Source organism: Chiloscyllium plagiosum, chromosome 37 (genome assembly GCF_004010195.1).
Source record: "Chiloscyllium plagiosum isolate BGI_BamShark_2017 chromosome 37, ASM401019v2, whole genome shotgun sequence".
Lineage (NCBI taxonomy): Eukaryota > Metazoa > Chordata > Chondrichthyes > Orectolobiformes > Hemiscylliidae > Chiloscyllium > Chiloscyllium plagiosum.
Genome location: NC_057746.1, coordinates 28,539,948 through 28,562,227, shown reverse-complemented (window position 1 = coordinate 28,562,227; position 22,280 = coordinate 28,539,948). Strand labels below are relative to the sequence as shown.

The 22,280-nt window shown below is 43.9% G+C and overlaps 2 protein-coding genes across 3 annotated transcripts in view; one reads left to right on the top strand and one right to left on the bottom strand.

Annotated features, from left to right (window-relative positions):
* The window catches only part of LOC122541545 (zinc-binding protein A33-like), a 267,926-nt gene that overhangs the window by 12,656 nt on the left and 232,990 nt on the right, over positions 1–22,280 (top strand). The gene's annotated exons all lie outside the window — the stretch shown is intronic.
* The window catches only part of LOC122541440 (zinc-binding protein A33-like), a 206,845-nt gene continuing 205,030 nt past the window's right edge, over positions 20,466–22,280 (bottom strand). For both annotated transcript variants that reach the window (XM_043678217.1, XM_043678216.1), the window contains exon 6: positions 20,466–22,088. In XM_043678217.1, coding sequence (XP_043534152.1) covers positions 21,538–22,088 — 551 coding nt within the window. In that variant the 3' untranslated portion in view covers positions 20,466–21,537. The remainder of the gene's footprint in view (positions 22,089–22,280) is intronic.

Below are 22,280 nucleotides of genomic sequence, written 5' to 3'. Positions count from 1 at the left end.
CAGGAACCTGGATTCGATTCCAGCTTTGGGCAATTGTCTGTGTGGAGTTTGCATGTTCTCCCTGTGTCTCCCTGTGGGACCCTCCAGGTGCTCTAGTTTTCTCGCACAGTCTAAAGATGTGGATTGGCTGTGCTAAACTGCCATAGTGTTTAGGGACGTATAGGTTATGTGAATTAACCATGGGAAATGCAGGATAATAGGGTGGGTTTGGATGGGATGCTCTTTGGAGGGTCAATGTATACTTGATAGGTCAAATAGGCTGCTTACATCCTGCAGAGATTCCATGATCAAATAGATTGTCCAGGGAAGAAAAAAGACCACCCTTTCGGAGGGAATTACTCAAATCAAGTCTTCGGTCTGAGTGGATCATAACAATGATGTGGAGATGCCAATGTTGGACTAGGGTGGACAAAGTTGAAAATCACACAACACCTGGTTATAATCTCACAGGTTTATTTTAAACATTGTGTGACTTTTAAACTTTGAATTGTAACAAGGCACCAACACAGCATGGGATCGGCCTCAGAGTTAAACTCAAGACACGCTGTTGTTTCTTGCTCCGAACAACATATTAGTACATTTTTCCATTGCAGTGGTTAAATACAACAGCAGTATAAAATAATCTTTATGGCAATCCTTTACTACAAAAGCAAGATGCACCTTCTTTTCTTGTGAGGATTTGAGTCCTCTAATTCCAATAGGACTTCTATGTCCATGTTCCCTTCAGGGCTTATCTGTCCTCACCATCTGCTCCCAGAATCCAAGCCTTGCCATATGATTAATACTTGCATGACTGTCTTAAACATACATTGATCTCTCAACCTTAAATAACTGCTCAATTTATTGTGTGATATTAATGGCCTGTAATCTAGGGGTCAAGGTAGACTGATGAGTAAAGTAAGATCACACATGATTCAGGGAGAACTTGCCAATTGGATATAAAATTGGCTTGACACTAGAGACAAAGGGTGAAGAAGTAGCATTGTTTTTTGGACTGGAGGCCTGTGACCAGGAGTATTCTGCAGGGATCAGTGCTATGACAACTGCTGTTTGTAATTTTGAAATAAAAATCTGTATGAAAATTTAAGAGGCATGGTTAGTAAGTTTGTGAATGACTCCAAAATTGGTGTTCTCGAGAACATTGAAGCAGGTTACTAAAGATTACAAACGGATCTCGATCAATTAGACCAATGGGCTGAGGAGCGGCAGATGGAGATTAACTTGGACAAATGAGAAATACTGTATTTTGGTGACATGGGCAAGGGCAAGACATATACAGTTAATGGTAGGGCCCTGGGCACAGTTGTCAAACAGACAGACTTTGGGGTTTAGGCGCATAATTCTTTGAAAGTTGCATCACAGGTAGATGGAGTAGGTAAGAATGTGTTTAGAATGCTTGCTTTTATTGCTCAGAACATTGAATTAAGGAGTTGGGACCTTAATTTGCAGTTGTACAGGACATCGGTGAGGTGACTTTTGGAGTATTTTGGGCAGTTCAGGCTGCTCTGCTATTGGAAGGATATTATCAACTTGATGAAGGTTCAGAAAAGATCGACAAAGTTATTGCTGGGACTAGAGAATTGAGTTATAAGGAGAGACTGGGAGTTTTTTTGTTACTGGAGAATAGGAGGTTGAGGGGTGACTTTATAGATGTTTATAAAATCATTGTGGGGAATATAGATAAGGTGAATAGCAAAAGTCTTGTCCCAAGGGTAGTGGAGTTCAAAACTAGAGGGCATTCTTTTAAGGTAAGAGGAGAAAGATTTAAAATTAGGGTTAGAATTAGGTTTATTGTCAAATTTACTCAAGTACAGAAGTACAGGAATACAGTGAAAAATTAACAATGTAGTCCCTGATGGTGTCATCTGAGGTAGAAATTGCCTTGGTACAAACATAAGATACAAAAGAGAGAAATAAAAAAAGGTTATATTACCTTACAGTGATTCATAGCTAGAAAATAAGAAATAAAGTTAAAAGGACAAACATTGTAGTCAGATACACAGATTACAAATAAACATTACATTGTGGTAGATCAGCACAGGGCCTTCCACATGTGGTCTGACCAAGCTTGCAAGCCGCTGACTGCCCACACTGGATATGAAGCAGACTTTTGTACTCTATGGGGTCACACACTGAGATAAAAATCAATTGAAGCTGAAAAACCATCACCTAAGAAGCACAATGACAGTTGGTAACATATTTTATAAGTATACTACAGGGAAGAGACTCACTAAGTTTGTCCCTTACAAGCAGAAACATGAGGAATTATTGTAGGGACTGACGAAATAGTAAAGAAGGTGGAGAAATATTTTGGTAGAAGGCACTTGCTTCCTACCACACACAGATAGTCCACTAGGTCTAAAAACCAAAAGGAGATTAAGAGTTTTGATATCAGAAGACAAAAACCACTGGAGGGTATTATGCAAATAAAATCCTACAATTACCAAGGCCATATGACTGCTAATCGAGGTTTCTGAAAGATGTGGTTGTGGAAATAGTGGAAGCATTTGCTAAGAATTTCCCAAATTTCTTAGACATGGGAATGGCCTGATAAGATTGTAAGTTTACAAACTGTTCTTCCAAGCAGATTGGGAGAGACTAAATAGTAAAGTTCAGGCCTGTTTGCTGAACGTATTTTGTTGGGAAATTGTAGCAACCAATACTCAGTAAATCTTAACTAATCACTGAGAAACACATAGCAAGACAACAACATTTTATAAAAGGAAAATTATTTTGTGACAAATTTATTTGAGATTTCATTTTGGAATATTGCTAATAAAGTGTTGGAGATGCAGCAGATATAACCTACCTACATTTACGACAGGCATGCAATAAGGTGTCAGACAAAAGGCTGGTATGAAAGTTCATTGTTGATGGAGTTGGTGGATTATATATCATCCACTACATTGGCTAAAGAATTGGTTATCAGGGAGCATTGTTGACCGAATTGGGTCACCCTCAATTCAACATCTTGCTAAAAGTGGGGTGCAGCAAGGATCAGTGCTGGGACCTTAGTTATGTACAATCTATGGTAATGACATAAAAGACAGCGAGTAATGTATCTGAGTTCATTGATGAAACAAAATGATAAGTTGAACAATGCAATGGACACGGACAGGCTACAATGACAGGGTAATCAGCACAGCAATGGCAGGTGAAATCTAATGCAGGGAAGTGTGAAATTATTCACTTTCATCATTAAAATATGCGGGTACAATAACATTTATTTTAAAATGGCATTATAAGTGTTCCACAATTGTGTACAGATGAAAGGGAGTTGTCCTGGGAGCCCTCAATATTGACCCGTAGACTATATGCAGTCTCATGACATCAGGTCAAAGACGAGGGAAGAAATGTCTTGTTGATAAGCACATACTAGCCACACTTCCCACATTTGCCTTCATACCTCCAAATATTGATTGATGAAACAGTATTCTGTAATGATTAATGCTGGAAGCACTGAAAGGGTTAATAATCCACAATGTACTCTGGGTGGGAGACTTCAACATTGAACACCAATGGTGTCTCTGAAGCACCATTACTGGTTGAACCAGTCGGGTCAGACCATGGTTGGGTTATTTTGTGCAATTATGGCTCCCTTTATGAAGCAAAGGTTTGTTGACATTGGAAGCAGTCCAGAGAAGCATCATTTGGCTGATGCTGAGTGGAGGGGAATTTGATAATCTACAGAGTTTGAGTGATTTGATCTTGCACTGTTTGGAATTGAGAAGTAAGAGAGGAGGTCTTATTGAAACGTATTATTTGGCTTAACAGGTTAGCTGTGGAGAAGTTACTTCCTCTTGCGGGGAATCTAGGACCAGCATGTATAATCTTAGAGTATGCAGTCACCCATTTAGGAAACGAGAAGGGCATTTATTTTTCCAAAGATAGTGGATCTGCAGTATTCGTCAGCACAGCTGGCTGTCAAGATTGAGTCATTATGGATGTTTAAGGCAAAATAGAAATATTTTTAGTCAGTAAGGAAACCAATATTCTATGGATAAGACAGAAAAGTGCATTTGAAGGTTAACAGATCAGCCATGATCTCATTGATTGGTTTTGATAGCTAAATGGACTACGTCTGCTCCTCTGACCTGTGGTGTCATAATCCTAAAGGATAAAATTACTAGCTTGAGTCTGCAGCAGGTGGGAAAGAATCCATCAAGAAGGACATTAACACTTGACATATTCCTCATCAAATCCGCCTGTACCAGTAGATGCTGAGAGTGAACACCACATAGCCCTCGCAGATACAATATCTTACATTGTGTTGTGTCTCACTATTGCTCACTGAGAAACAATCTATCAACTCACGACTCAAGCAGTCCTGTCGGCCACCAACAGCAGCAAAATTGTACTCCAGCGCAATCTGTAATCTCATGATCTGGTATAGCCCCACTTTATTATCGTTACCATTACCATGAAGTCAGGAGATCAACCCGGGTTCAAGAATGTATGCCAGGAACAACACAAAGGAATCACCTTCATCCCAGTATGCTCCCAGCTCAACGAATCCTGCACACATTGTAACATTGAACTTTTCTTTTGCCCCCTCTGCCCCGTGCTTACTGTTTCAATCATGACTCCCACCCACCCTCCAAAGACCCCTTCTCATGCGCCCAACATTCCTCATCCTCTTGCGGACCTCTTACCTCGACTTTGACCATGTTAACCTGTCCACCCCTCTCACCCACTCCAACCTCTCACCCTCGCAATGCACAGCCCTCCACTCCCTCTGCTCCAACCCCAACCTCACCATCAAACCAGCGGAGAAGGAGGTGACACAGTGGTAGTTTGGCGCAATGATCTCTGAACCGCTGAAGCCAGGCACCACCTCACAGACACCTCCTTCTACTGCCCTCTCCACCACAAGCTCACCTCCCATCACTAAACCATTGTCTCCCAGATCATCCACAACCTCGTCACATCAGAGGATGTCCCACTCACAGCTTCCAATCTCATTTTTTGGGAAGTCCACCCCGCCCCGCCTGGTTCTACCTCTTACCGAAAATCCACAAACCTGACTGCCCCAGGTGACCTATCATCTCTGCCTGCTCCTTCCCCACCAAAATTATCTTAACACTTCCTGTTCTCCTTAGTTCAGAATCTCCCCACATACATTCGGGACACCACCCTGGCCCTCCGCCTCCTCCATGACTGTTGTTTCCTCGGCCTACAACACCTCATCTTCACTATGGACATTTGGTCCCAGTAAATGTCCATCTTCCATGAGAAAGGCCTCCAAGTCATCCGTTTATTCCTCTCCCGCTGACCCAACTAGTGTCTCTCCACTGACACACTCCTTCGGCTGGCAGAACTGGTCCTCAACCTCAACAATTTCTCCTCGAAACACCCCACCTTTTTCAGACCAAAGGGGTAGCAATGGGCCTCAGCTATGCCTACCTCTTCATCCGGTATGTGTAACAATCCCGCTTCCACAGTTACACTGGCACCATCCTCCACCTTTTCCTCCGCTACATTGGTGCCACATCATGCTCCCACAAGGAGTTTGAACAGTACATCAATTTCACTAACATCTTACAATCTGACCACAAGTTCACCTGGACCATCTTGGACACCTCCCTCCCCTCCCTGGACCTCTCCGTCTCCATCTCTGGCGATTGACTCAACACAGGCATCTATTTCAAACCCACCGACTCCCGCAGCAATCTCTTGTAAAAATACAACACCTTACTTCCAGTTCCTCCGCCTTCGCCGTATCTGCTCACAGGGGGAGCAATTCCACTCCAGGACTTCCCAGATGGCCTCTTATTTCAAGGACCACAGTTTCCCTTCCCACATGATCAACAATGCCCTCCAGTACATCTCCTCACTCCTCGCCCCCCTATCCTCGAACCCCACCCCTCTAAACGCAACAAGGAAAGAAACTGCCCTGGTCTTCACCTTCCACCCCATTAATCTCCAGATACAGCACCATTTCTGCCACTTACAATCAGACCCCACCACCAGAGATATATTTCTCTCTGCATTCTTACCTGCATTCTGCAGAGACCATTCCCTCAGTGACTCCCTTGTTAGGTCCACGCCCCCACCACCCACCTTCCACACCGGCACCTCTCCTTGCCACAGCAAGAGGTGTAAAACCTGTGCCCACACCTTCCCCCCCCCTCACCTTAGTCCAAGGACCCAGTGGATCTTTTCACATCTAGCAGAGATTTTCCTACACATCCAAACCACTCAGCTACTATGTCCGTTGCTCTCAGTGTGGTCTCCTCAAAATCAGGGAGACAGGACACAAACTCACAGAACATTTCAGGGAAAACCTCTGGGACCCACGCACTGAAGACCCACAGCCCTGTGGCCAACCATTTCAACTCCCCCTCCCACTCCCCCAAATGGAAGTCCTGTGGCTCCTCCACAGCCAAATCCAAGCCAACCGATGCCTGGAGGAAGAACATTTCATCTTCCGTCTTGGGGCTGTTAAACCATGCGGCATCAACATTGACCTCACTAGTTCCCAAGTTTCCCTTCCTCCACCTCATTCCATATCCAACCCTACAACTTGACACCGCCCTCTTGACCTGTCCTACCAGTCCCTCTTCTTTCCCACCTATCCACTCCAACCTTCCCACTGACCATTCACAATCACACCTCAACTGCATCCACCTATCATCTTCCCAGCTACCCTCCTCCCAGCCCCACTCACACACTCCTATTTATCTCTCGGCCCTCTTCCACCACCACCCCGAGACATTAACTCTCCTGCTTCTTGGACGCTGCCTAATCTGCCGTGCTTTTCAAGTGCCACACTTTTGAATTACAACACCAAGCATAATAATGAGATATCAATCTGATGAAGCTACAGAACAGGACTATTTGTGTGCCAAACAGCACACACAATAAATGTTAGACAGAGTCACATGATTCCACAAGCAATGGATCAGCAATAAGTGCTTATAGTCCTGCCATATCCAGTGGTGGACAATTAAACAACTTATTGTTCGAGGAGGCTCCACAAACAAAAAAAAGCCTCATTCTTGAAGATGGGAGAGGTCAGGATATCAGTGCAAAACATAAAGCTGAAGCATTTGCTTCAGCCTGATGTTTTGCATTGATAACCTGAGCTTCCCCATCTACAAGGAGAAGAAAGTGAAGACTGCAGATGCTGGAGATCAGAGCTGAAAAATGTGTTGCTGGAAAAGCGTAGCAGGTCAGGCAGCATCCAAGGAGCAGGAGAATCGACGTTTCGGGAACCGCTTATGCCGTATAGGAAATTGGTTAGGTGACTTTTGAATACTGTTGCAGTTCTGGTTCCCCTTCTGTCTGAAGGATGGTGTTAAGGGGGGAGACTAGGTTTATGAGGATGTTCCTCATTCCTGAAGAAGGGCTTATGCCCGAAACGTCAATTCTCCTGCTCCTTGGATGCTGCCTGACCTGCTGCGCTTTTCCAGCAACACATTTTCAGCTCTGATCCCCAGCATCTGCAGTCCTCACTTTCTCCTCTAATGAGGATGTTGCCAAGGTCTAGAGAGTTTGAGCGAAAGGGAGAAGTTGAATAGGCTGGGCCTTTTTTCTCTCCAGGAATGTCAGAGACTGAGGGGTGACTTTATTGAAGTTTACAAAATCATAGGACATGAATAGTGTGAATAGCAGAGATAATTTTTCACGGGTGAGGAGTCAAAAACTATAAAGCATAGATTTAAGGTAGGAAGTGAAAGATTTAAAATGGATTTGAGGGGTAGCATTTTGCTGCAGAGGACGGTGCATGTATGGAATGAGCTGTTTGGGGAAGTGGTGGAGGTGAGTACAATTAACACATTTAAAAGACATCTAGATTGGTAAATGAAACAGAGAGGTTTAAAGGGGTGGGGGTTTTAAAGGTGCCAAATGCTGGCACGTGGGAAAAGATCAGATTTGGGTATCTGGTTCGGGCAGATGAGTTGGACTGAAGTATCTTTTCATGCTGTATGACCCCATGACTCATGTGTGCTTCAGAACTGTCCCACCTCTGAGCAGTCTGTCCTAGTACAGCTATAAAACACTACCATCCAGCCAACATTGTGGAAAATGTCCCCAAGTATGCCATGGACACAAAAAGCAGGATAAATCCAACAGAATCAATTGCTGCTTCATCAGTAATGTGATGGAAGGTGACATCAGCAGTGCTATGAAACAACACCTGTTCAGCAACAACCTGCTCACTGACTATCAGTCTGGGTTCCACCACAATCACTGGTCTTAGTTCAAACATGTACAAGAGAGCTGAATTCCAGGAATAAATTAGAGAGACTCGCTTGATATGAGGATGCATTTGATTAAGGAACTCTAGAAAAATCTGAGTTAATGGGAATCGGGGTAAAAATCTCCACTGGTTGGATTCATACCCAACACATGGGAAGATCATGTGGCTGTTGAGGTCAGTCATTTCAGCTCCATGGCATGCCTTCAAAATATCCTCAGGATAACATCTTGGGCCCAAACATCTTCATCTGCTTCATCAATGGCCTTCCCTCCATTGTAACATCAAAAGTGAAGATGTTCATGGATGATTCCACAGCATTTACCATAACATTCCCAACCTGCCAGGTCTAATGCAGCCAGACCTGGAAAAAATTTGCTTTGAGCTGACTAGTTGCAAGTTCCATTAAAGTGTCAGGCAATGATCATCTCCAACAAGAGACAATCAAACCATAGGCCTTTAACATTCAACAGCATGGGAAGTACTGAAATCTCCACTGTCAATAATTTGGGGTTACCAACGACCAGAAATGGAAGTAGACTAGCCACGTGAATACTTTGGCTGCAAGAGCAGTTCAGAATTGAGGAATTCTGCAACAAATACATCTCATGAGTTCCTAGAGACTATGTAACATCTACAAGAGCATAAATGACGAGTGTCATGAAATATTGTTGGATGAGTGCAGCTCCAACAATACTCAAGAGGTTTGCCACCATCAGGACAAAGTGACCCATTTGATCAGCACCACATCCACAAGCGTACATTCCAGTATCACTGACAATCAATCGCAGTGCTGCAAACCATCAACAAGATGAATTGCAGAATTTCACCTAGATCTTTTAGAAAGAACTTGCCGAACACATTTGATGGAACTAAAAAATAAGAAAAGGATGATCACCTTATTGGGATTGTATTACAGACCCACCCAATAGTCAGCAAGAAATTGAGAAACAAATTTACAAGGAGATCTCAGCTATCTGTAAGAATAATAGGGTAGTTAGGGTAGGCGATTTTAACTTCCCAAACAGAGACTTGGACTGCCATCGTGTTGAAGGTTTAGATGGAGAGGAATTTGTTATGTGTGTACAAGAAAATTTTCTAATTCAGTATGTGGCTGTACCGACAAAAGGAATTGCAAAACTTGACCTACTCTTGGGAAATAAGTCAGGGCAAGTGACTGAGGTGTCATTGGGGAAGCACTTTGTGACTAGCGACCATAATTCTATGAGTTTTATAGTAAAGTTGGAAAAGGATAGACCGGATCTAAAAGTTGAATTGGAGGAAGATTAATTTTGATGGTATTAGGACAGAATTTCAGAAATTGATTGGGGGCAGATATTTGCAAGTAAAGAGATGGCTGCAAAATGGGAAGCCTTCAAAAATGTGATAATGAGAGTCCAGAGACAGTATATTCCTGTTCGGGTGAAAGGAAAGGCTGGTAAGTGCAAGGAATGCTGGAGACGAGAGAAATTGAGATTTTGGTTAAGAAAAAGAAGAAGCATAGATCAGGTATAGACAGCAGAGATCGAATGAATCCTTAGAAGAGTAGAAGGCAGTTGGAGAATGCTTAAGAGGAAATTAGGAGGGTAATGAGGGGACATGAGATAGCTTTGGCAAATAGGGTAAAGGAGAATCCAAAGGGATTTTATAAATACATTAAGGACAAAAGGGTAATTAGGGCCTCTCAAAGATCAGCAAGGCAGCCTAAGTGTAGATTAGATTAGATTAGATTAGATTACTTACAGTGTGGAAACAGGCCATTCGGCCCAACAGGTCCACACCGACCCGCCGAAGCGTAACCCACCCATTCCCCTACATTTACCCCTTTACCTAACACTACGGGCAATTTAGCATGGCCAATTCACGTGACGTGCACATCTTTGGACTGTGGGAGGAAACCGGAGCACCCGGAGGAAACCCACGCAGACACGGGGAGAATGTGCAAACTCCACACAGTCAGTCGCCTGAGTCGGGAATTGAACCCAGGTCTCTGGCGCTGTGAGGCAGCAGTGCTAACCACTGTGCCACCGTGCCGCCCTCATGTAGAACCACATGAGATGGGGGAGATACTAAACGAGTATTTTGCATCAATGTTTACTCTGGAGAAGGACATGGAAGATATAGAAAGTAGGGAAATAAAAGGTGACATCTTCAAAACTGTCCATATTACACAGGATATGAGGGTGTGGTGCCGGAAGAGCACAACAGATCAGGCAGCATCTAAGGAGCAGGAGAATTGATGTTTCGGGCATCAGCTCTTCTTCAGGAAATTCCTGATGAATGGCTTTTGCCTGAAACGTCAATTATCCTTCTCCTCAGATGCTGCCTGACCTGCTGTGCTTTTCCGGTACCACACTCTCGACTCTGATCTTCAGCATCTGCAGTCCTCACTTTCTCCATATTACTGAGGAAGAGGTGCTGGAAATCTTAAAATGCATAAAGGTGAATAAATCACCAGGAAATGATCAAGTGTACCCTAGAACTCTGTAGGAAGCTAGGCAAGTTATTGTTGGGCCCCTTGCTGAGATATTTGTATCATCAATAGTCACAGGTGAGGTGCCAGAAGATGTTAACGTGGTCCCAGTATTTGAGAAAGTTGGTAAGGATAAGCCAGAGAACTCTCGACCAGTGAGCCTGACATTGGTGGTGGGCAAGTTGTTGGAGAGAATCATGAGGGAGAGGATTTACATGTACTTGGAAAGGCAAGGACTGATTGGGTTTGGCCATGGGAAATCATGTCGCATGAACTTGAATGAGTTTTTTGAAGAAGTAACAAACAGGGTTGATGAGGGCAGAGCGGTGGACATAATCTATATGGCCTTCAGTAAAGCGTTCAACAGGTTAATCATGGGAGACTGGTTAGCAAGGTTAGATCACGTGGAATACAGGGAGAACTAGCCTTTTGGATACAGAACTGACTTGAAGGTATAAGACAAAGTGTGATCGTGGAGGGTTGCTTTTCAGACTGGAGGCCTGTGACCATTGGTGTGTCACATGGATCAGTGCTGGGTCCACTGTTTCTCATCATTTGTAAAAATGAGTTGAATGTGATAATGGGAGGTATAGTTAGTAAGTTTGCAGATGACACCAAAATTGGAGGTGTAGTGGAGAGTGAAGAAGGTTAGCTCAAGTGCAATGTGATCTTGATCAGACAGGCCAATGGACTGAGGAGTAGCAGATAGAGTTTAATTTAAATTATTGTGACATGCTACAAATCAGAGCAGGACTTATACACTTAATGGTAAGGTCCTGGGGAGTGTAGCTGGACAAAGAGACTTTGGAGTGCAGGTTCATAGTTCCTTGAAAGTGGAGTCTGACATAGATAGAATAGTGACATAGGCATTTGGTATGCTTTCCTTTACTGGACAGATCATTGAGTCTCAGAGGTGGGAGGTCATGTTGCAGCTGTACTGGACATTGGTTAGGTCAGTTTTGGAATATTGTGTACAATTCTGTTTTCCCTCTTATCAGAAGGACGTTGTGCAACTTGAAAGGGTTCGGAAAAGATTTACAAGATGTTGCTGGGGTTGATGGATTTAGTCATAGAGATGGAAATCATGGAAACAGATTCTTCAGACCAATTTGTTCATGCCGACCAGATATCCCAACCCAATCTAGTACCAGCTTCCAGCACCTGGCCCATATCCCTCCAAACCCTTCCTATTCATATACCCATACAGATGCTTTTAAATATTGCAATTGTACCAGCCTCCACTACTTCCTCTGGCAGCCCATTCCACACATGCACCACTCTCAGCATGAAAACGTTGCCCCTTAGGATTCTTTTACATCTTTCCCCTCTCATCTATGCCCTCTAGTTCTGGACTCCCCCACTCCAGGAAAAAGACCTTGTCCATTTCCCTGTCCATGCCCCTCATGATTTTACAAACCTCTATCAGGTCACTGCTCAGCCTCTGATGCTCCAGGAAAACAACCCTAGCCTATTCAACATCTTCCTATAGCTCAAATCCTCCAACACTGGAAACATCCTTGTAAACTTTGCTGAACCCTTTCACATTTCACAACATCCTTCCAACAGGAAGGAGACCAGAATTGCACACAATATTCCAAAAGTGGCCTAACCAGTGTCCTGTACAGCTGCAACATGAACTCCCAACTCCTGCACTCAATGCACTGACCAATAAAGGAAAGCATACCAAACGCCTTCTTCACTATCCTATCTACCTGCAACTCTACTTTTAAGGAGCTATGAACCTGCACTTGAAAGTCTCTATTTGAGCTATAGTGAGAGATTGAGTAGGCTGGCCCTGTTTTCCCTGGAGTGTCAGAGGCTGAAAGGTGACCTGACAGAAATTTATAAAATCATGAGGGGCATGGATAATGTAAATAAATAAGATATTTTCCCTGGGGTGAGGGAGTCCAGAACGAGAGGGCTTTAGTGAAAGGTGAAAAATTTAAGGGGCAATTTTTTCACGCAGATTTTGGTGCGTGTATGGAATGAGCTGCCAGAGGATATGGTGGAGGCTGGTACAATTACTCCATTAAAAGGCATCTGAATGTGTATATGAATAGGAAGGATTTAGAGAATTATGGACCAGTTGCTGGCAAATGGAACCAGATTAGGTTCGGTCTCTGTTGCACATGAACAAGTTGGACCGAAGGGACTATTTCTGTGCTTTGCACCTCTATCACTCTATGATATGACCACTATAATTTGGATTCTAACTCTAATTAATCAATCAATGTCATTTCTACATGAACCATTTTGAACCTTCTTACACCTCTTCAACCTGCTGTCATTCTGGAATATAATTTAGTATTAACATCAGCTGGGGTCATAATAGTTGATAAGTGACAAAGAATATTCAAACCAGGCTAGTGTCAGGCAATAGCCCTCCACAAAGAGAAAATTGAACTATTGAAACTTGACATGCTATGGCATCGCCATTGCAAACAAGCACAATCGAACCATTGAATCTTGGGATTCTATGATATTACTACTGTTGGATTTTATTTTATTCACACGGGACATGGGTGTCACTGGCTGGCCAGCATTTATTGCCTGTCCCTAGCTGCATTTGAACTGGGTGGCTTGCTTGGCCATTTCAACACATTGCTGTGGGTGAGAAGGCCAGACCTGGTTAGGTTGGCAGACTTCCTTCCTTGAAGAATTTTACTGAGGCAGGTGGGTTTTTCTTTGATAATCATCAACAGTTTCATGGTCATCAGTAGATACTTAATGCCAGATTTTCGCTTTGTGTTAATTCGAATGCCAAAGTTTGCAGTGGCAGGATTCAAACCAATGTCCCCAAAACATTAGCTAAGGTTCTGGGTTAATGGTCTCACAATAATAGCACTCAGGCATTGCCTCATTGCAATTCACCAGGTTTAACATCTACAGATAACATTTAGCAGAACTTTAGCGGTACTGGCCATGTAATTGCTGAAGATAGAATAATGGGTCAGATGCTGTGAATTCTGAGGACAACAATTCATCTACTGTCCACTATCTGAAAGGCACAAGTCAAGAATCTATTGGAATTATTTTCAGATGCCTGAATGAAGGTAGTTGGAACAACACTAAAGATGCTTGAAGACATCTAGAACAAAACAGCCTGAGTAGAATTCCCATTCACCACATTCAACATAATTCTCTACACTACAATGCACAGAGGCAGCACGATGTATGATATGCAAATAGGCATTTGAGCATCTCACCAACAGCTCCTTCCAAATTCACAACATCTACTGCAGATAAGAAAATGCAGTCATGTGGACATCATCATCTTCAACCTCTGCCCAAGACACACAATACCATGACATGGACCTATGTCTCCATTTCTTCAGTGGAATTGGAACAAAATCATGGAACATACTTAGGGTATTTGTATCAGATGAATTACAGAAATTCAAGAAATTGGCTCATCCAACCCTTCTCAAGGACTTCCTTTGGACAACTAATTCTGGCCTTGCCTGCAATGTCCATAGCCCATGGAAGCGTACATAAAATCCTTAAGCACGTGTTTTCCTCAGGCAGTTATAGCAATGATCCTTTATTAATTGTGAAGCATCTATGTCACAACTCCCAATGAAACACCACAAAAACGAAACAGGAGCTTGCTGGAAAAACTCAGTTTGACAGGCAAAGGTGTGATTAAAGGTCAGTCGGGAGAAATGAAGAGATGCTTATTTGGTTTTAGTAGCAGATGTTGGATTATGTGTGGTACTAATTGGGAAACAAAGTGTGACTGCTTCACGGAACATTTACGTTCTGTCTGCAAAAAAGACCCAAAGTTTCCAGTTGCCTGCCACTTCAACACATAGAGTCATAGAAATGTACAACACAGAAACAGACCCTTCGGTCCAACACATCCATGCTGACTAAATATCCCAAATCAATCTAGTCCCACTTGCCAGCACCTGGCACATAAGCTTTTGCCCGAAACGTCGATTTTCCTGCTCCTTGGATGCTGTCTGAACTGCTGTGCTTTTCCAGCACCACTCTAATCCAGAATCAGGTTTCCAGCATCTGCAGTCATTGTTTTTACATAGTACATATCCCTCTAAACCCTTCCTATTCATATACTCATCCAGATGCCGTTTAAAGTGCTAGCCTTCACCACTTCCTCTGACAGCTCACTCCATATACACACCATCCTCTGCGTAAACATATTGCTCCTTATGTCTGTTTTATATCTTTCCCCTCTCACCCTAAACCTATGCCCCCTAGTTCTGGACTTGCTCACCTCAGGGAAAAGACCTTGTCTATTTATCCTATCCATGCCCCTCATGATTTTCTAAACCTCTATAAGGTCACCCCCCTCAGCGTCCGATGGTCCAGTGAAAACAGCCCCAGCCTATTCACCGTCCTTATAGCTCAAATCCTCCAACCCTGGCAATATCCTTGTAAATCTTTTCTGAACCCTTTCAAGTTTCACCACATCCTTTCAATAGTAAGGAGATCAGAATTGCACCCAATATTCCAAAACTGGCCTAACCAAGGTCCTGTACAGCCACAAAATGACCTCACAACTCCTGCACTCAATACTTTGACCAATAAAGGAAAGCATACCAAACACCTTCCTCACTATCCTATCTGCCTGCAACTCTACTTTCAAGGAGCTATGAAACTGTACTCCAAGGTCTCTTTGTTCAGCAACACTCCCTAGGACCATACCATTAAGTGTATAAGTCCTCCTAAGATTTGCTTTCCCAAAATGCAGCATCTCACACATATCTAAACTAAAATTCTTCTGCCACTCCTGAGCCCATTCGCTCATTGTTCAAGATCCCATTGTCATCTGTGGTAACCCTCTTCGCTGTCCACTACATCTCCAATTTTGGTGTCATCTGCAAACTTTGTAACTATACCTCTTAGACTCACATCCAAATCATTGTTCCTTGGCCAATATCTCTGTCGCAAGCTTGCTGCAGTGCTCCAGCCAAGCTTACGCAAGTTGGAAGAACAGCACTCCTTGTCCACTTGGGAAAACTGCACCCTTCTGGACTTAACATTGGCTTAATATTATGTCCAGTAATATCTGGACTTAATGTTGACAAACTTTGTCCAACTGTTTTTCTCTCTCTTTGTGTTTTATCTCCACTTAACGTTTATCTCCCTCTTTCTACCAGCCCAAGTTCTGTATAAATATCAACCTTTTCCAGCTATCATCAGTTTTGAAGAACCTGAGTTGTTAATGTTGATTTCTCTCGACAGATGCTGCCAGATCTACTGGGTTTTTCCAGCAATTTACATTGTTGTTTTTGTTCCTGATTTCCAGCATCCACATTTTTTTCAGGGTTGCTTTCCCCAATGAGTCACCCTCAATTCTGAATACCAGACTCCCATCCACTTCAGGAGAAAGTGAGAACTGTAGATGCTGGAGATCAGATCTGAAAAGAGTGGTGCTGGAAAAGCACAGCCGGTCAGGCAGCATCCTGGAGCATCCAAGGAGCAGGAAAGTCAATGATTCGAGTATAATCTCTTCATTCTCCACTTCACAAAACGTTGAATCAATTTCACCAGTACTACATGTTTGTATTTGCTAATTAGATTCACATTCATTTCCATTGATTCATTCCTGTCCATTTATATCCAAACCTTAAACCAATCCCTTCAGGTATTTGGCAACTAAGCTCATTATATTGCTCAGCATGTTTATTATTGATTCTTCAGCTCTTTGACATAGCAAAGGTGAGTCTTGTCCGCTGTAATGAATTGATAAGTTTATTATTGTATTCATGTTTATTATGGGAGAATTTTGCTGGGGAGCCCTGATGACATATTGTGGGAAAAGATCTGCAATGCTGCCTACCCACAGTATGGCCACACGGAACACAGAAAATCAAGCCTGTCTAAACCATACAAGCAAAATCCAGAATGCCGCAGCATTGACCAAACAGGTTGACAAGGGAAACCACACACGACCATAGTCACTCGTAGACTAGAGAATACAATTCCCAAGACAAACTGACAATAAGCTTCCTGGAGCGGATAAACACTGCATGTCCTTGGCGGAGTGGGAGGGGGAGTTAAAGTGTTCAGCCACGGGGTCGTTGGGTTGGTTGGTGCAGGTGTCCCAGAGGTGTTCTCTGAAACATTCCGCAAGTAGGCGGCATGTCTCCCCAATGTAGAGGAGGCCACATCGGGTGCAGCGGATACAGTAAGTGATGTGTGTGGAGGTGCAGGTGAATTTCTGACGGATATGGAAGGATCCCTTGGGGCCTTGGAGGGAAGTGAGGGGGGAGGTGTGGGCGCAAGTTTTGCATTTCTTGCGGGTGTAGGGGAAGGTGCCGTGAGTGGAGGTTGGGTTGGTGGGGGATATGGACCTGACAAGGGAGTCGTAGTCTTTCCGGAACGCTGATAGAGGAGGGGAGGGAAATATATCCCTGGTGGTGGGGTCTGTTTGGAGGTGGCGGAAATGACAAATGATGATATGATATATCTGGAGGTTGGTGGGGTGGTAGGTGAGGACCAGTGGGGCTCTGTCCTGGTGGCGATTGGAGGGGCGGGGTTTAAGGGCGGAGGAGTGGGAAGTGGAGGAGATGCAGTGGAGAGCATCGTCAACCACGTCTGAGGGGAAATTGCGATCTTTGAAGAAGGAGGCCATCTGGGATGTTCGCTATTGGAATTGGTCCCCCTGGGAGCAGATGAGGCGGAGGCAAAGGAATTGGGAATATTGGATGGCATTTTTACAGGGGGCAGGGTGGGAGGAGGTGTAATCTAGGTAGCTGTGGGAGTTGGTCGGTTTATAGTAAATGTCCGTGTTGAGTCGGTCGTCCGAGATAGAAATGGAGAGGGCTAGGAAGGGGAGGTAGGAGTCTGAGACAGTCCAGGTAAATTTGAGGTCGGGGTGGAAGGTGTTAGTAAAGTGGATGAACTGTTCAACCTCCTCGTGGGAGCACGAGGTAGCGCCGATACAGTCATCGATGTGGTGGAGGATAAGGTGGGGGGTGGTGCCAGTGTAGCTGCGGAAGATGGACTGTTCCACAAATCCGATGAAGAGGCAGGCATAGCTGGGGCCCATGCGGGTGCCCATGGCTACTCCTTTGATTTGGAAGAAGTGGGAGGATTGGAAAGAGAAGTTGTTCAGAGTGAGGATCAGTTCAGTCAGTCGAAGAAGGGTGTCAGTGGAAGGGTACTGGTTGGGTCGGCTGGAAAGGAAGAAGCGGAGGGCTTTGAGGCCTTCGTGATGGGGGATGGAGGTATATAGGGACTGGACGTCCATGGTGAAGATAAGGCATTGGGGGCCGGGGAAGCGAAAATCATGGAGGAGGTGGAGGGCGTGGGTGGTGTCCCGAACGTAGGTGGGGAGTTCTTGGACTAAGGGGGACAGGACCTTGTCGAGGTATGCAGAGATGAGTTTGGTGGGGCAGGAGCAGGCTGAGACAATGGGTCGGCCGGGGCAGTCAGGTTTGTGGATTTTGGGCAGGAGGTAGAAACGGGCGGTGAGGAGTTGTGGGACTATGAGGTTGGAGGCGGTGGATGGGAGATCCCCTGAGGTAATGATGTTATGGATGGTCTGGGAAATGATGGTTTGGTGATGGGAGATGGGGTCATGGTCAAGGGGGCAGTAGGAGGAGGTGTCCGCGAGCTGGCGCTTAGCCTCAGCAATGTAAAGATCGGTGCGCCAAACTACCACCGTGCTTCCCCTTCCCCATCATTGTACAGTATTCCTATAAAAACTGGCTTGATTCTCAGCTATGGGAAGAGAACCCTTGATCTCCCTATAAAGGCTGTCAGTTCTGTGTCAGCCTAGTCAATTTCTCTTCCAGTGATATTGCTTGCAATAAACAGCTTGTGAATTTCACCTGATCTGGCTTGTTTGGTGTCTTTTCAATTGGGCTCAATTCTCTGACATATATTTCCCAAAAATAACTGGACAACACATTAATAAAGCGGTATTGAAGTATATATTTTATTTTCTGCTGTTAGATTATTCATTTTGACATAATTAATGAATTTCTGATAAAAAAGAAGAGAAGGTTATTTATTTCTGGCAATATTTTGTAAATCAACCCTTCAAGAATGTGGCGATGCGTAATAGATATTCTTCACACTGGTAAGGAGATATATTATTTCCTATTTTCTCATTTAAGGAGAACATCCATAAAGTGGAATGTAGAACATTGAACAGTACAGCACAGGACAAGCTCTTTGTGCCACCCTATCTGCTATGATCATAATGTCATTCTAAACAAATCCCATCTACCGGTGCATGGTCCATGTCCCCCTATTCTCTGCTTGTTCATGTGTCTGTCCAAATACTTCTTAAACTTTGCTGTTATATCTGCTTCTACCCCCTCCCATGACAGCGTATTCCGAGAACCTATGACCATCAGTGTTAAAAACTTTCCTTGAAAATCTCCATTAAACTTTCCCACTCTCACCTGAAATCTCTGCCCCTGAGTATTTGATACTTGCGTCATGTGAAAAAGGCTCTGACTATGCACCACATCCACGGCTCTCATAATTGTATATACTTCTACCAATTCGCTCCACAGCCTCCAACACTCAAGTGAAAACAATTCAAGTTTGTCCAACAACTCCTTATAGCTGATGCACTCCAATCCAGGTCCTCTTTTGGACCCTTCTCAAAGTCTTCACATCCCTCCAACGGTTTGGTGATCAGAACCGCACACAATACTCCAAATGTTGCCCACATAAAGTTTTATACAGCTGCAACATGACTTGCCAAGTTTTATACCCAATATCCTGATTGATGAAGGCAAGCATGCCGTACCCCTTCTTTACCATTTTATCCACTTGTGCTGCCATTTTAAGGGAATCTCTCTGCATATCAATACTCTTATGGGTCCTGCCATTTATTGTGTGGTTTCCACTTGTATTTGACCTTTCAAAATGCGTCACCTCACACTTGTCCAGATTAAACACCATCTTCCATTTCTCCACACTTTCCAACTGATCTAAATTCTGCTGTATTCTTTGACAACCTTCCTCACGATCCACAACTCCACCAGTGTTCAAGTCACCTGAAGACTTACTAATCAGAGCCCCTTCATTTTCACCCAAATATATTATAAACAACCAAGGTTCCAGCACTGATCTTTGTGGAACACTACTGGTCACAGGCAGAAACATAGCCCTCCACTCTGTCTTTCATGACCAAGACAATTTTGCATCCAACATACCAACTCACCACAGGTCCCATATGACTTCATCAGGCCATGAGGGACCTTGTCAAATGCTTTAGTAAAGTCAAATTGAGAACATCCACTGCCCTACCCTTACTGATCATCTTGGTCATTTACTCAAAACTTTCAGTCAAATTTGTGAGATAATACGTCCCCACACAAAGCCAGTCTGATTATTCCTTTGGAGTATTGTGTGTAGTTCTGGACTCCTTCCAATCGGAAGGATGCTGTGAAACCTGAAAGCGTTCAGAAAAGATTTACAAGGATGTTGCCAAGGTTGGAGGGTTTGAGTTACAGGAAGAGGCTGAATAAATTGGGGCTGTTTTCACTGGAGTGTTGGAGGCTGAGGGGTGACCTTCTAGAGGTTTATAAAATCATGAGAGGCATGGATAGGGTAAATAGATAAGGCCTTTTCCCTGCTGTAGGGGAGTCCAGAACTAAAGGGCATAGGTTTAGGATGAGAGGGGTAAGGTTTAAAAGGGACCCAAGGGGCAACATTTTCATGCTGAGTGTGTTGAATGGAATGAGCTACCAGAGGAAGTGCTGGAGGCTGGTAGAATTACAACACCTAAAAGGCATCTGCATGGGTATATGAATAGGAATGGTTTAGAGAGATATGGTCCAAGTGCTGGCAAATGGAATAGATTAATTTAGGATATCTGGTCGGTATGTATGAGTTGGACAAAGGGCTGTACAGCTTTATGACTGTATGATTCTAAGTCAATTCTTTTGTAAATGCGAATAAATCCTGTCCCTAAAAATATTCTCCAATAATTTCCCTACCACTGAACTAAGGTTCCCCAGCCTAAAATTTCCTGAATTATCCCTGTTGTCCTTTTTAAACAAAGGAACAACATTGGCTATTCTCCAGCCTTCTGGGGTCTTGACAGTGACTAAATAGGCACAAAGATTTCCTAATAGATCCCACCAGGCCCTCGAGATTTATCTGCCTCAAGACACCCAAAACCTCCTCCTTCTTAGTATCAATATGCCCTGGAATATCAACATACACCTCCCTAATCTTACCATCATTCATGTGCCTCTCTTTGATGAATATTAATACAAAGTACTTATTAAGGATATCACCCACTTACTCTGGGTCCGTGCATAAATTGCTTCCTTTGTCCTTGAATAAATCAGCCCTTTTCCTGTCTACCCTCTTTCTCTGAATATACGAGTAAAATTATTTGATATTTTCCTGAATCCTTCCTGCCGAGGACACTTCCTGACCTCCTTTCGGCCTTCTTAATTCCTTGATTAAATTGTATCCATCTCCCTTTGCAGTCATCAAAGGCCTTGTGAGATGTCAATGAATGGGCCAATCTTTCTGGAATATCAGGCACGATTCAATCTGGCTCTGTCTCTCGAATTCAGTAGAATAAGACATTATCTGACGAAACATGTAAGGTTGTTTTGCAGAAGGGTTTTCACAATGGATCACATTACAGGCAAGAATGTCCATGGTTCCTGCAGCTCACACCTCATTCTACCCAGTAAGTCCCTCTCTACAACTGAGCTTCTATTTGCTTTTTCTCTTCCCATCCTTTTTTCCTCCAGCCCTACGCAGCTCCTTGCCGATCTTTCATTTCCCAGTTCCGACATAGGGTTTATTCCCAGAATGTTAACCTGGCTTCTTTCTCCACCTGTGACTGAGACCAACCCCCCTCAGTTTACAGCTGGCAGGAGGGAGGGGGAGGGGGTGAAATTATGGGATGGATGTGTCAGTGCCCCTTAATCCTGCAGATTTTCAGCATGGCAGAGTTTTTCCTGCCATATGTCAGCCCTGGACAAAAGAAGGGAAAGACCATCTCAGTGAAAGTGTGGGTGAAAGTGTGGAGATGGGACATGTTGTCCGCACTGTAAAATGACACCTGTCCACCCTCATAGTCCAGGAAAACCCCAATCTTCCAGGATTCTGCACATCTGGAGGTTGGGGTCTGTGAAGTGGTAAATGTTGCATCATCGCTTCTTCTGGCTTCTTTCCCCACAATCCAGAATCCAGTCTCCACCTTTGGGACAATTGTCCCTTTCCTCTCCACAGATTCTTGGGCCACTCCTAAACCCCATTCATGCTGCTTCCCCACCTCTACCTCCCAGTAATGTCTCCCTGATGTGAATCCCTCTGATCCCAGAACAAAGGGCCAGGAATCAAATCTCTTCGGGGAGTCAGGAAGTGGCTGCTCTGTGTCTCCAAGTCTCACACTGGTCCGGTCCTCAGACAGGATGAGGCGGGGATGCGCTGTGTTTGGATCCAGAGACAGAGAGGCTGGAGCTGGAAACAAGGTAAAGTAACACATCATAACACTGTTGTTTGCTGTGATTTAATAATAATCATCCCATGCTGAGTGCACAATTCAATCAATATTAATGGCATTGTTTATAGCAGCTGAGACTTTAAATTAGCTGTCAGAAGATAATTGGAGAATCATTGGAAACAGCAGGAACAGAATGTATTGGAAGATCA